The sequence below is a fragment of the Oncorhynchus nerka genome, unplaced genomic scaffold, assembly GCF_034236695.1.
Source record: "Oncorhynchus nerka isolate Pitt River unplaced genomic scaffold, Oner_Uvic_2.0 unplaced_scaffold_3167, whole genome shotgun sequence".
Classification (NCBI taxonomy): Eukaryota; Metazoa; Chordata; class Actinopteri; order Salmoniformes; family Salmonidae; genus Oncorhynchus; species Oncorhynchus nerka.
Window position 1 is genome coordinate 10001 of NW_027038131.1, and position 16295 is coordinate 26295.

The following is a 16295-nucleotide window of genomic DNA, read 5'->3' on the forward strand; positions in this document are numbered from 1 at the left end:
CCCTATGGAACCCTAGTCCCTACATAGTGCACTACTATATACCAGCCCTATGGAACCCTATTCCCTACATAGTGCACTACTATATACCAGTCCTATAAAACCCTATTCCCTACATAGTGCACTACTATATACCAGCCTTATGGAACCCTATTCCCTACATAGTGCACTACTATATACCAACCCTATGGAACCCTATTCCCTACGTAGTGCACTACTATATACCAACCCTATGGAACCCTAGTCCCTACATAGTGCACTACTATACACCAGCCCTATGGAACCCTATTCCCTACATAGTGCACTACTATATACCAGCCCTATGGAACCCTAGTCCCTACATAGTGCACTACTATATACCAGCCCTATGGAACCCTAGTCCCTACATAGTGCACTACTATATACCAACCCTATGGAACCCTATTCCCTACATAGTGCACTACTATATACCAGCCCTATGAAACCCTATTCCCTACATAGTGCACTACTATATACCAGCCCTATGAAACCCTATTCCCTACATAGTGCACTACTATATACCAGCCCTATGGAACCCTATTCCCTACATAGTGCACTACTATATACCAGCCCTATGGAACCCTATTCCCTACATAGTGCACTACTATATACCAGCCCTATGGAACCCTAGAAGACGGAGCGAGTAGACAGAGGGAGAAGACAGAGGGAGAAGACAGAGGGAGAAGACAGAGGGAGAAGACAGAGGGAGAAGACAGAGGGAGAAGACAGAGGGAGAAGACGGAGAGAAGACGGAGAGAAGACGGAGAGAGAAGACAGAGGGAGAAGACGGAGCGAGAAGACGGAGAGAGAAGACGGAGAGAGAAGACGGAGAGAAGACGGAGAGAGAAGACAGAAGGAGAAGACAGAGGGAGAAGACAGAGGGAGAAGACAGAGGGAGAAGACAGAGGGAGAAGACAGAGCGAGAAGACAGAGGGAGAAGACAGAGGGAGAAGACAGAGGGAGAAGACGGAGGGAGAAGACAGAGGGAGAAGACGGAGCGAGAAGACGGAGAGAGAAGACGGAGAGAGAAGACGGAGAGAAGACAGAGGGAGAAGACAGAGGGAGAAGACAGAGCGAGAAGACGGAGAGAGAAGACGGAGAGAGAAGACGGAGAGAGAAGACAGAGGGAGAAGACAGAGGGAGAAGACAGAGGGAGAAGACGGAGAGAGAAGACAGAGGGAGAAGACGGAGAGAGAAGACGGAGAGAGAAGACAGACCTCTTCATTTGATACCGTAGAGCTGGGATGGGATAAACTAGAAACGAGCTCTATGTTACCCAAGCTCTATGTTACCCAGCTCTATGTTACCCCAGCTCTATGTTACCCCAGCTCTATGTTACCCCAGCTCTACGTTACCCCAGCTATACGTTACCCAGCTCTACGTTACCCCAGCTCTACGTTACCCCAGCTCTACGTTACCCAGCTCTACGTTACCCAGCTCTACGTTACCCAGCTCTACGTTACCCAAGCTCTATGTTACCCAAGCTCTATGTTACCCAAGCTCTATGTTACCCAGCTCTATGTGGCCCGTAAGGAAACGCTTCATGAACAGTCAGTAATAGACTGGCACAGCAATACTCACTGTGCTCTCTATGTTACCCAGCTCTATGTTACCCAGCTCTATGTTACACAGCAACACTCACTGTGCTCTCTATGTTACCCAGCTCTATGTTACACAGCAACACTCACTGTGCTCTCTCCTGGGGAAGACCTCTCGTCTGTCTTCATCACAGAGAACTGGACATCAGCTGGGTCAGAACGCACCGACGTCTGGGAGGGGGAGGGAGATGGGGAGGGAGGTGAAGACGGGGGGGAAGGGGAGAGGAGAGGAGAGAGATGGAGGGAGAGAAGGATAGAGAGATGGAGGGAGGATAGAGAGAGGAGAGAGACGGAGGGAGAACGAGAGAAAGGTTGACAGAGAAGTACTGTAGGATGGTGTGTTAATTTATCCTTTTATTTAACTAGGCAAGTCAGTTAACAACACATTATTATTTACAATGACGGTGTTACCTGTCGGATGGTGTCTCCCTCCTGGTTGCTAATGGTTACGCTGCAGTCCTCGCTGCCCAGCGCCAACAGGTTCTGAGAACTCCAGCAGCCACAGGTGATACGTTTAGTGTGCTTTCCTGTGTGTGTGTGTGTGTGTGTGTGTGTGTGTGTGTGTGGTGTGTGTGTGTGTGTTTGCGTGCGCAGTGTGACAGAGAAAGAGAGTACGTAAGAATTTAAAACCAAAACCAGGACAGTGTGTGTTGTTACCCAGGACAGTGTGTGTTGTTACCCAGGACAGTGTGTGTTGTTACCCAGGACAGTGTGTGTTGTTACCCAGGACAGTGTGTGTTGTTACCCAGGACAGTGTGTGTTGTTACCCAGGACAGTGTGTGTTGTTACCCAGGACAGTGTGTGTTGTTACCCAGGACAGTGTGTTGTTACCCAGGACAGTGTGTGTTGTTACCCAGGACAGTGTGTGTTGTTACCCAGGACAGTGTGTGTTGTTACCCAGGACAGTGTGTTGTTACCCAGGACAGTGTGTGTTGTTACCCAGGACAGTGTGTGTTGTTACCCAGGACAGTGTGTGTTGTTACCCAGGACAGTGTGTGTTGTTACCCAGGACAGTGTGTGTTGTTACCCAGGACAGTGTGTGTTACAGGACCCAGGACAGTGTGTTGTTACCCAGGACAGTGTGTGTTGTTACCCAGGACAGTGTGTGTTATTACCCAGGACAGTGTGTGTTGTTACCCAGGACAGTGTGTGTTGTTACCCAGGACAATGTGTTGTTACCCAGAACAGTGTGTGTTGTTACCCAGGACAGTGTGTTGTTACCCAGGACAGTGTGTTGTTACCCAGGACAGTGTGTTGTTACCCAGGACAGTGTGTGTTGTTACCCAGGACAGTGTGTTGTTACCCAGGACAGTGTGTTGTTACCCAGGACAGTGTGTTGTTACCCAGGACAGTGTGTGTTGTTGTTACCAGGACAGAGTGTGTTGTTACCCAGGACAGTGTGTTGTTACCCAGGACAGTGTGTTGTTACCCAGGACAGTGTGTTGTTACCCAGGACAGTGTGTGTTGTTACCCAGGACAGTGTGTTGTTACCCAGGACAGTGTGTTGTTACCCAGGACAGAGTGTGTTGTTACCCAGGACAGTGTGTTGTTACCCAGGACAGAGTGTGTTGTTACCCAGGACAGTGTGTGTTGTTACCCAGGACAGTGTGTTGTTACCCAGGACAGTGTGTGTTGTTACCCAGGACAGTGTGTGTTGTTACCCAGGACAGTGTGTTGTTACCCAGGACAGTGTGTTGTTACCCAGGACAGTGTGTGTTGTTACCCAGGACAGTGTGTTGTTACCCAGGACAGTGTGTTGTTACCCAGGACAGTGTGTTGTTACCCAGGACAGTGTGTTGTTACCCAGGACAGTGTGTTGTTACCCAGGACAGTGTGTTGTTACCCAGGACAGTGTGTGTTGTTACCCAGGACAGTGTGTTGACACCCAGGTGTTGTTATAGGACAGTGTGTTGTTACCCAGGACAGTGTGTTGTTACCCAGGACAGTGTGTTGTTACCCAGGACAGTGTGTTGTTACCCAGGACAGTGTGTTGTTACCCAGGACAATGTGTTGTTACCCAGAACAGTGTGTTGTTACCCAGGACAGTGTGTTGTTACCCAGGACAGTGTGTTGTTACCCAGGACAGTGTGTTGTTACCCAGGACAGTGTGTTGTTACCCAGGACAGAGTGTGTTGTTACCCAGGATAGTGTGTTGTTACCCAGGACAGTGTGTTGTTACCCAGGACAGGGATCTTGCGTGACGTCTGTTGGTTGTAGATCAGCAGGTTTCCTTTGTTAGTCCCGACAGCCAATAGGGGCCCAGCCTTCGACCACAGGATGAATGACATCTGGTCTCTATGGAAACCAACACAGACAGTAAGGAATACTGGGGAATGTTATGGCCTGCAAACAGTGTGTGTGTGTGTGTGTGTGTGTGTGTGTGTGTGTGTGTGTGTGTGTGTGTGTGTGTGTGAGGTGGGTGAGGTGAGGTGGGTGAGGTGTGTGAGGTAGGTGAGGTAGGTGAGGTGTGTGAGGTGTGTGAGGTAGGTGAGGTAGGTGAGGTGGGTGAGGTGTGTGAGGTGGGTGAGGTGTGTGAGGTAGGTGAGGTAGGTAAGGTGGGTGAGGTGGGTGAGTCCAGCCCACCTCATGCCGCTGTCTATCTGTGAGGTCTTGTTGACGTTAGCGTCCCAGAGGTAAACGGAGCTGGACTTGTCAGAGATCACTGCCAAGATGTCTCCGTCCTTATCCCAGTCCATCCCTACACAACGCCTGGGAGGGAGAGAGGGAGACAGAGAGAGGGAGACAGAGAGGGATGGGGGAGGGGGAGACAGGGAGGGAGGGAGACAGAGAGGGAGGGAGACAGAGAGGGAGGGAGACAGGAGGAGGAGGAGGGAGGGAGACAGAGGGAGGGAGGGAGACAGAGAGAGGGAGACAGAGAGGGAGGGGGAGGGGAGACAGGGAGGGAGGGAGACAGAGAGGGAGGGAGACAGGGAGGGAGACAGAGGGAGGGAGGGAGACAGGGAGGGAGACAGGAGGGAGACAGAGGGAGGGACAGAGACAGGGAGGGAGGGAGGGAGGGGGAGACAGAGGAGAGAGGGAGGGAGGGAGGGAGACAGAGACAGAGAGGGAGACAGAGAGGGAGGGAGGAGACAGAGACAGGGGACAGGGAGGGAGACAGAGAGGGAGGGAGACAGAGAGGGGAGACAGGGAGGGAGGGAGGGAGGAGGGAGGGAGGGAGGGAGACAGAGGGAGGGAGGGGGGAGGGGGGGAGACAGAGGGAGGGACAGAGGGAGGGAGGGGGAGACAGAGGGAGGGAGGGTGGGAGGGAAGAAGACAGAGGGAGGGAGGGAGGGAGGGAGGGAGGGAGGGAGACAGAGGGAGGGAGGGAGGGGGAAGACAGGGGGAGGGAGACAGAGGGAGGGAGACAGAGAGGGAGGGAGACAGAGAGGGAGGGAGACAGAGAGGGAGGAGAGGGGAGGGAGACAGGGAGGGAGGGAGACAGAGAGGAGGGAGACAGGGAGGGAGGGAGACAGAGAGGGAGGGAGACAGAGAGGAGGGAGACAGGGAGGGAGACAGAGGGAGGGAGACAGGGAGGGAGACAGAGAGGGAGGGAGACAGGGAGGGAGGGAGGAGACAGAGAGGGAGACAGAGAGGGAGACAGAGAGGGAGACAGAGAGGGAGACAGAGGGAGGGAGACAGAGAGGGAGGGAGGGAGGAGGGAGGGAGGGAGGGGAGGGAGGGAGGGAGGGAGGAGACAGAGGGAGGAGACAGAGGGAGGGAGGGAGGGTGGGAGGGAAGAAGACAGAGGGAGGGAGGGAGGGAGGGAGGAAGACAGAGGGAGGGAGGAGGAAGACAGAGGGAGGGAGGGGGAAGACAGAGGGAGGGAGGGAGGGGGATGTCAGTATGGTCCCACAGGTCAGATGTGTTAGTAGCAGGTCAGATGTGTCAGTATGGTCCCAGCAGGTCAGATGTGTCAGTATGGTCCCAGCAGGTCAGATGTGTTAGTAGCAGGTCAGATGTGTTAGTAGCAGGTCAGATGTGTCAGTATGGTCCCAGCAGGTCAGATGTGTTAGTAGCAGTTCAGATGTGTCAGTAGCAGGTCAGATGTGTCAGTATGGTCCCAGCAGGTCAGATGTGTTAGTAGCAGGTCAGATGTGTCAGTATCATCCCAGCAGGTCAGATGTGTCAGTATGGTCCCAGCAGGTCAGATATGTTAGTAGCAGGTCAGATGTGTTAGTAGCAGGTCAGATGTGTTAGTAGCAGGTCAGATGTGTTAGTAGCAGGTCAGATGTGTTAGTAGCAGGTCAGATGTGTCAGTATCGTCCCAGCAGGTCAGATGTGTCAGTATCGTCCCAGCAGGTCAGATGTGTCAGTATCGTCCCAGCAGGCCAGATGTGTCAGTATCGTCCCAGCAGGTCAGATGTGTCAGTATTGTCCCAGCAGGTCACATGTGTCAGTATGGTCCCAGCAGGTCAGATGTGTTAGTAGCAGGTCAGATGTGTCAGTATCGTCCCAGCAGGTCAGATGTGTTAGTAGCAGGTCAGATGTGTTAGTAGCAGGTCAGATGTGTTAGTAGCAGGTCAGATGTGTTAGTAGCAGGTCAGATGTGTCAGTATTGTCCCAGCAGGTCAGATGTGTCAGTATCGTCCCAGCAGGTCAGATGTGTTAGTATCGTCCCAGCAGGTCAGATGTGTCAGTATCGTCCCAGCAGGTCAGATGTGTTAGTATCGTCCTAGCAGGTCAGATGTGTTAGTAGCAGGTCAGATGTGTCAGTATCGTCCCAGCAGGTCAGATGTGTTAGTATCGTCCCAGCAGGTCAGATGTGTCAGTATGGTCCCAGCAGGCCAGATGTGTCAGTATCGTCTCAGCAGGTCAGATGTGTCAGTATGGTCCCAGCAGGTCAGATGTGTCAGTATTGTCCCAGCAGGTCAGATGTGTTAGTAGCAGGTCAGATAGATGTGTTAGTAGCAGGCCAGATAGATGTGTTTCTGTATGTTGAACTCACCCAGGTAGATGTGTTAGTAGCAGGCCAGATAGATGTGTTAGTAGCAGGCCAGATAGATGTGTTAGTAGCAGGCCAGATGGATGTGTTTCTGTATGTTGAACTCACCCAGGTAGATGTGTTAGTAGCAGGCCAGATGGATGTGTTTCTGTATGTTGAACTCACCCAGGTAGATGTGTTAGTAGCAGGCCAGATAGATGTGTTAGTAGCAGGCCAGATAGATGTGTTAGTAGCAGGCCAGATAGATGTGTTAGTAGCAGGCCAGATAGATGTGTTAGTAGCAGGCCAGATAGATGTGTTTCTGTATGTTGAACTCACCCAGGTAGATTTAGTTCATTCTTCCTCTGTCCATGTCTGTCAAATATCTTCACTGAGCTGTCAGATCTTTAGAACAGAACACAGTAAAATAGTATAGAATTAAACTAGTACAGTATAGTACACAACAGTACAGTACATAACATTATAGTACACAACAGCACAGTATAGTACAGTATAGTACATAACAGTATAGTACATAACATTATAGTACAGTATAGTACATAACAGTACAGTACATAACATTATAGTACACAACAGCACAGTATAGTACAGTATAGTACATAACAGTATAGTACATAACAGTATAGTACAGTATAGTACATAACAGTATAGTACATAACAGTATAGTATATAACAGTATAGTATATAACAGTATAGTACATAACAGTATAGTACATAACAGTATAGTACATAACAGTACATAGTACATAACAGTATAGTACATAACAGTATAGTACATAACAGTACAGTACATAACAGTACAGTACAGTATAGTACATAACAGTATAGTACATAACAGTATAGTACATAACAGTACAGTACATAACAGTACAGTACATAACAGTACATAACAGTACAGTATAGTACATAACAGTATAGTACATAACAGTATAGTACATAACAGTACAGTACATAACAGTACATAACAGTACATTACATAACAGTACAGTACATAACAGTACAGTACATAACAGTACATTACATAACAGTACATAACAGTATAGTACATAACAGTACAGTACATAACAGTACAGTACATAACAGTACAGTACATAACAGTACATTACATAACAGTACAGTACATTACAGCACAGTACATAACAGTACATAACAGTACATAACAGTACAGTATAGTACATAACAGTATAGTACATAACAGTATAGTACATAACAGTACAGTACATAACAGTACATTACAGTACATAACAGTATAGTACATAACAGTACAGTACATAACAGTACATAACAGCACAGTACATAACAGTACATAACAGTACAGTACATAACAGTACATTACATAACAGTACAGTACATAACAGTACATAACAGCACAGTACATAACAGTACATAACAGTACAGTACATAACAGTACAGTACATAACAGTACAGTACATAACAGTACATAACAGTACAGTACATAACAGTACATAACAGTACATAACAGTACAGTACATAACAGTACAGTACATAACAGTACATAACAGCACAGTACATAACAGTACATAACAGTACAGTACATAACAGTACATTACATAACAGTACAGTACATAACAGTACATAACAGCACAGTACATAACAGTACAGTACATAACAGTACATAACAGTACAGTACATAACAGTACATAACAGTACATAACAGTACATAACAGTACAGTACATAACAGTACATAACAGTACATAACAGTACATAACAGTACATAACAGTACAGTACATAACAGTACATAACAGTACATAACAGTACATACAGTACAGTACATAACAGTACAGTACATAACAGTACATAACAGTACAGTACATAACAGTACAGTACATAACAGTACATAACAGTACAGTAACATAACAGTACATAACAGTACAGTACATAACAGTACAGTACATAACAATACAGTACATAACAGTACAGTACATAACAGTACAGTACATAACAGTACAGTACATAACAGTACAGTAACATAACAGTACATAACAATACAGTACATAACAGTACATACAATACATAACAGTACAGTACAGTACATAACAGTACAGTACATAACAGTACAGTACATAACAGTACAGTACATAACAGTACAGTACAGTACAGTACATAACAGTACAGTACATAACAGTACAGTACATAACAGTACAGTACATAACAGTATAGTTTAGAATAGAAAAGATGAAATAGAGCAGAACTGAATAGAACAGAACTGAATAGAGCAGAACTGAATAGAACAGAACTGAATAGAACAGAATGAAATAGAACAGAACTGAATAGAACAGAACTGTATAGAACATAATAGAGCAGAACTGAATAGAACAGAACTGAATAGAGCAGAACTGAATAGAACAGAACTGAATAGAACAGAACTGTATAGAACATAATAGAGCAGAACTGAATAGAGCAGAACTGAATAGAACAGAACTGAATAGAACAGAACTGAATAGAGCAGAATGAAATATAACATAAACTGAATAGAACATAACTGAATAGAGCAGAACTGAATAGAACAGAATGAAATAGAGCAGAACTGAATAGAACAGAATGAAATATAACATAAACTGAATAGAACATAACTGAATAGAGCAGAACTGAATAGAACAGAATGAAATAGAGCAGAACAGAATAGAACAGAACTGAATAGAACAGAACTGAATAGAGCAGAATAAAATAGAACAACTGTCTTGTCCAATATGGATATTTAGCCTACAGTAGAAGGTGGGCATTGGTGTCCCAGTGATGGGTACCAGACCCAAAACTGATGAATACAGTCTGGTATTATATTAATAGATATAACAGGTAGCTCTGGTCCAGGGTGAATACAGTCTGGTATTATATTAATATATATAACAGGTAGCTCTGGTCCAGGGTGAATACAGACTGGTATTATATTAATAGATATAACAGGTAGCTCTGGTCAGACTGGTATTATATATTAATAGATATAACAGACTGGTATTATATTATATTATAGATATAACAGGTAGCTCTGGTCCAGGTGAATACAGACTGGTATTATATTAATAGATATAACAGGTAGCTCTGGTCCAGGGTGAATACAGACTGGTATTATATTAATAGATATAACAGGTAGCTCTGGTCCAGGGTGAATACAGACTGGTATTATATTAATAGATATAACAGGTAGCTCTGGTCCAGGGTGAATACAGACTGGTATTATATTAATAGATATAACAGGTAGCTCTGGTCCAGGGTGAATACAGACTGGTATTATATTAATAGATATAACAGGTAGCTCTGGTCCAGGGTGAATACAGACTGGTATTATATTAATAGATATAACAGGTAGCTCTGGTCCAGGGTGAATACAGACTGGTATTATATTAATAGATATAACAGGTAGCTCTGGTCCAGGGTGAATACAGACTGGTATTATATTAATAGATATAACAGGTAGCTCTGGTCCAGGGTGAATACAGACTGGTATTATATTAATAGATATAACAGGTAGCTCTGGTCCAGGGTGAATACAGACTGGTATTATATTAATAGATATAACAGGTAGCTCTGGTCCAGGGTGAATACAGACTGGTATTATATTAATAGATATAACAGGTAGCTCTGGTCCAGGGTGAATACAGACTGGTATTATATTAATAGATATAACAGGTAGCTCTGGTCCAGGGTGAATACAGACTGGTATTATATTAATAGATATAACAGGTAGCTCTGGTCCAGGGTGAATACAGACTGGTATTATATTAATAGATATAACAGGTAGCTCTGGTCCAGGGTGAATACAGACTGGTATTATATTAATAGATATAACAGGTAGCTCTGGTCCAGGGTGAATACAGTCTGGTATTATATTAATAGATATAACAGGTAGCTCTGGTCCAGGGTGAATACAGACTGGTATTATATTAATAGATATAACAGGTAGACCAGGAGTTTTACACCATAATAACATGTATGATGAAGACCTGCACTAAACACCCTGGACCAGGAGTTTTACACCATAATAACATGTATGATGAAGACCTGCACTAAACCCCTGGACCAGGAGTTTTACACCATAATAACATGTATGATGAAGACCTGCACTAAAACCCCTGGACCAGGAGTTTTACACCATAATAACATGTATGATGAAGACCTGCACTAAACCCCCTGGACCAGGAGTTTTACACCATAATACCATGTATGATGAAGACCTGCACTAAACCCCCTGGACCAGGAGTTTTACACCATAATAACATGTATGATGAAGACCTGCACTAAACCCCCTGGACCAGGAGTTTTACACCATAATAACATGTATGATGAAGACCTGCACTAAACCCCTGACCAGGAGTTTTACACCATAATAACATGTATGATGAAGACCTGCACTAAACCCCTGGACCAGGAGTTTTACACCACTCCCTCCTCTCTACATTTTCCTCCTCTGTCTCTGCTGCTAAAGCCACTTTCTACCACTCTAAATTCCAAGCATCTGCCTCTAACCCTAGGAAGCTCTTTGCCACCTTCTCCTCCCTCTTGAATCCTCCTCCCCCTCCCCCTCCTCCCTCTCTGCAGATGACTTCGTCAACCATTTTGAAAAGAAGGTCGACGACATCCGATCCTCGTTTGCTAAGTCAAACGACACCGCTGGTTCTGCTCACACTGCCCTACCCTGTGCTCTGACCTCTTTCTCCCCTCTCTCTCCAGATGACATCTCGCGTCTTGTGACGGCACGGCCGCCCAACAACCTGCCCGCTTGACCCTATCCCCTCCTCTCTTCTCCAGACCATCTCCGGTGACCTTCTCCCTTACCTCACCTCGCTCATCAACTCATCCCTGACCGCTGGCTACGTCCCTCCCGTCTTCAAGAGAGCGAGAGTTGCACCCCTTCTGAAAAAACCTACACTCGATCCCTCCGATGTCAACAACTACAGACCAGTATCCCTTCTTTCTTTTCTCTCCAAAACTCTTGAACGTGCCGTCCTTGGCCAGCTCTCCCGCTATCTCTCTCAGAATGACCTTCTTGATCCAAATCAGTCAGGTTTCAAGACTAGTCATTCAACTGAGACTGCTCTTCTCTGTATCACGGAGGCGCTCCGCACTGCTAAAGCTAACTCTCTCTCCTCTGCTCTCATCCTTCTAGACCTATCGGCTGCCTTCGATACTGTGAACCATCAGATCCTCCTCTCCACCCTCTCCGAGTTGGGCATCTCCGGCGCGGCCCACGCTTGGATTGCGTCCTACCTGACAGGTCGCTCCTACCAGGTGGCGTGGCGAGAATCCGTCTCCTCACCACGTGCTCTCACCACTGGTGTCCCCCAGGGCTCTGTTCTAGGCCCTCTCCTATTCTCGCTATACACCAAGTCACTTGGCTCTGTCATAACCTCACATGGTCTCTCCTATCATTGCTATGCAGACGATACTAGTGTTAAATATTCTCCTTTCACCCCTTCTGATGACCAGTGTGAGATAGCATCTCTGCATGTCTGGCAGACATCAGTGTGGATCATGACGGATCACCACCTCAAGCTGAACCTCGGCAAGACGGGCTGCTCTTCCTCCCGGGGAGGACTGCCCGTTCATGATCTCGCCATCACGGTTGGCCAACTCCATTGTGTCCTCCTCCCAGGCGCTAAGAACGCCCAGGCGTGATCCTGGACAACACCCTGTCGTTCTCAACTAACATCAAGGCGGTGGCCCGTTCCTGTAGGTTCATGCTCTACAACATCCATGAGTACGACCCTGCCTCACACAGGAAGCGGCGCAGGTCCTAATCAGGCACTTGTCATCTCCCGTCTGGATTACTGCAACTCGCTGTTGGCTGGGCTCCCTGCCTGTGCCATTAAACCCCTACAACTCATCCAGAACGCCGCAGCCCGTCTGGTGTTCAACCTTCCCAAGTTCTCTCACGTCACCCCGCTCCTCCGCTCTCTCCACTGGCTTCCAGTTGAAGCTCGCATCCGCTACAAGACCATGGTGCTTGCCTACGGAGCTGTGAGGGAGACGGCACCTCAGTACCTCCAGGCTCTGATCAGGCCCTACACCCAAACAAGGGCACTGCGTTCATCCACCTCTGGCCTGCTCGCCTCCCTACCACTGAGGAAGTACAGTTCCCGCTCAGCCCAGTCAAAACTGTTCGCTGCTCTGGCCCCCCAATGGTGGAACAAACTCCCTCACGACGCCAGGACAGCGGAGTCAATCACCACCTTCCGGAGACACCTGAAACCCCACCTCTTTAAGGAATACCTAGGATAGGATAAAGTAATCCTTCTCCCCCTCCCCTTAAAAGACCTAGATGCACTATTGTAAAGTGGCTGTTCCACTGGATGTCATAAGGTGAAAGCACCAATTTGTAAGTCGCTCTGGATAAGAGCGTCTGCTAAATGACTTAAATGTAAAATGTAAATGATAATAACATGTATGATGAAGACCTGCACTAAACCCCCTGGACCAGGAGTTTTACACCATAATAACATGTATGATGAAGACCTGCACTAAACCCCCTGGACCAGGAGTTTTACACCATAATAACATGTATGATGAAGACCTGCACTAAACGCCCTGGACCAGGAGTTTTACACCATAATAACATGTATGATGAAGACCTGCACTAAACCCCCTGGACCAGGAGTTTTACACCATAATAACATGTATGATGAAGACCTGCACTAAACCCCCTGGACCAGGAGTTTTACACCATAATAACATGTATGATGAAGACCTGCAACTAAACCCCTGGACCAGGAGTTTTACACCATAATAACATGTATGATGAAGACCTGCACTAAACCCCCTGGACCAGGAGTTTTACACCATAATAACATGTATGATGAAGACCTGCACTAAACCCCCTGGACCAGGAGTTTTACACCATAATAACATGTATGATGAAGACCTGCACTAAACCCCCTGGACCAGGAGTTTTACACCATAATAACATGTATGATGAAGACCTGCACTAAACCCCCTGGACCAGGAGTTTTACACCATAATAACATGTATGATGAAGACCTGCACTAAACCCCCTGGACCAGGAGTTTTACACCATAATAACATGTATGATGAAGACCTGACAACCATCAGAGCAACAACTCACCCTGCGACAGCGATGTAGTTCCCCAGGGTCTTCTGCCATTTGTACTGGAGACAGGACCCCAACCAAGCTCTGTCTGTGAGGGTGAAAACACGCTGCAGGGAGAGAGAGAGACAGAGAGAGAGAGGGAGAGACAGAGAGAGGGTAGAGAGACAGAGAGAGAGAGGGAGAGAGGGAGAGAGAGAGAGCGAGAGAGAGACAGAGAGAGCGAGAGAGACAGAGAGAGAGAGCGAGACAGAGAGGGAGAGAGAGAGAAGGAATCATTTGGTCTAGTGGGTAACGTTAAAGAGCTTATCATCAGTAGAAACAATAGAGCGTTCTCCCCGCCTGTTTCAGTTCAAATCAGAGGGGAAGAGGATATACAGAAACTCCTGGTCTACAAACATACAACCACCCTCAGCCTGGGTACGAATCCCGACTCCACCGTACAGGTACGTCCTCTTATCGCTATATTTTCCCCACTCAAGTTCGCTACCAACAACCCCGTCCCAATAAAGGGAGATAGTTCTAACAGGTGGTTTGACTTGGCGCAAATGATTAGTTAGCCAAGAAGTAGCCTTACTGGTAACGTTAGCTAGCTAGCCAGCTAACATTAGCAATGATTTGGGTTCGGGGACACCACAACCAAAAATATAAACGCGTAGATAATTGAAATACCCGGTTTAAGGAAGTATATACAGATATTCATATAACTATACCGTGTTGTTTCTAGGCAACAATACCTTCATTTTTGTAGAGTGTTTTAGTCTTGAGTAAATCTTCACCAAAGCATCGCTGCAAATTTGTGTCAATATCCCAGAATGCTTCACTCCTCAATCCGCATATCCAACGAAGCGATGTCATGGCAACAGCCAATGAGCGCCGCTCTGGAGCGTCTTCCTGTTTGGACCAGCAGATGCCAGTCAAATACCGGTGTTTCGCTTACAAACATGGGGTCTTCACAAAATATTCGTACCTGTTTTGACTTATTCCACATTTTGTTGTTTTACAGCCTGACTTCAACATTGATTTACATAGATTTTATTTTAAATCTCACCCATATACACACACACACACACACACACACACACACACACAATACCCCCTTAATAATGACATATTGAAAATTAAATACAGATCTCATTTTACAACCAAATGTATTCCTCACATGCTTCGTAAAACAACAGGTGTAGAATAACAGTGAAATGCTTACTTAGTCTGTTTTACGAAGCATATGAAAAATAACATTTGATTTTATTTAATAATTTAGTTACACTTGTAATACAAATAATATAACTGAGAAACAGGCTCAAAATGTTGATATGTGGACAACAATGCAGAGAGAAAGAAATTAGACAAATAATACAAGTTATAATACACAATGAGTGTATAACATGGCTATATACACGGGGTACCAGGTAATAACATGGCTATATACACGGGGTACCAGTACTGAGTCAATGTCCAGGGGTATGAGGTAATAACTTGGCTATATACACGGTACCAGTACTGAGTCAATGTCAGAGTGCGAGGTAATAACTAGTTTTCTACGGTACCAGTACTGAAGATCCAATGTGCAGGGGTATGAGGTAATAACTTGGCTATATACACAGGGTACCAGTACTGAGTCAATGTCCAGGGGTACGAGGTAATAACATGGTTATATACACGGGGTACCAGTACTGAGTCAATGTCCAGGGGTACGAGGTAATAACATGGTTATATACACGGGGTACCAGTACTGAGTCAATGTCCAGGGGTACGAGGTAATAACATGGTTATATACACGGGGTACCAGTACTGAGTCATATACAGGGGTACCAGGTAATAACATGGCTATATACACGGGGTACGAGGTAATAACATGGTTATATACACGGGGTACCAGTACTGAGTCAATGTCCAGGGGTACCAGGTAATAACTTGGCTATATACACAGGGTACCAGTACCGAGTCAATGTGCAGGGGTACTAGGTAATAACTTGGCTATTAACAGGGTACCCGTACTGAGTCATATACAGGGGTACGAGGTAATTGAGGTATATACAGTATGTACATACAGGTAGATAATAGACAGTAACAGCAGTATACTGTAGGTAGGGGTAAAGGATAGATAATAGACAGTAACAGCAGTATACTGTAGGTAGGGGTAAAGGATAGATAATAGACAGTAACAGCAGTATACTGTAGGTAGGGTAAAGGATAGATAATAGACAGTAACAGCAGTATACTGTAGGTAGGGGTAAAGGATAGATAATAGACAGTAACAGCAGTATACTGTAGGTAGGGAGTAAGGATAGATAATAGACATTAGCAGCAGTATACTGTAGGTAGGGAGTAAGGATAGATAATAGACAGTAGCAGCAGTATACTGTAGGTAGGGGTAAAGGATAGATAATAGACAGTAACAGCAGTGTACTGTAGGTAGGGGTAAAGGATAGATAATAGACAGTAACAGCAGTATACTGTAGGTAGGGAGTAAAGGATAGATAATAGACAGTAACAGCAGTATACTGTAGGTAGGGGTAAAGGATAGATAATAGACAGTAACAGCAGTATACTGTAGGTAGGGGTAAAGGATAGATAATAGACAGTAACAGCAGTATACTGTAGGTAGGGGTAAAGGATAGATAATAGACAGTAACAGCAGTATACTGTAGGTAGGGGTAAAGGATAGATAATAG

The 16295-nt window shown here is 45.8% G+C and overlaps 1 protein-coding gene across 1 annotated transcript in view; it reads right to left on the reverse strand.

Annotated features, from left to right (window-relative positions):
* LOC135566832 (WD repeat-containing protein 19-like) overlaps positions 1 to 14433 on the reverse strand; it is a gene marked incomplete at its 3' end in the record, with an annotated part of 21030 nt that extends 6597 nt beyond the window's left edge. The window contains exons 1-7 of the mRNA XM_065014432.1: positions 14355 to 14433; positions 13636 to 13727; positions 6874 to 6939; positions 4197 to 4322; positions 3793 to 3908; positions 2025 to 2140; positions 1704 to 1784 (exon numbers count right to left, since the gene is read on the reverse strand). Of these exons, the coding sequence (XP_064870504.1) occupies positions 1704 to 1784; positions 2025 to 2140; positions 3793 to 3908; positions 4197 to 4322; positions 6874 to 6939; positions 13636 to 13727; positions 14355 to 14360 (603 nt within the window). The remainder of the gene's footprint in view (positions 1 to 1703; positions 1785 to 2024; positions 2141 to 3792; positions 3909 to 4196; positions 4323 to 6873; positions 6940 to 13635; positions 13728 to 14354) is intronic.
* Between the last annotated feature and the right edge of the window lie 1862 nt (positions 14434 to 16295).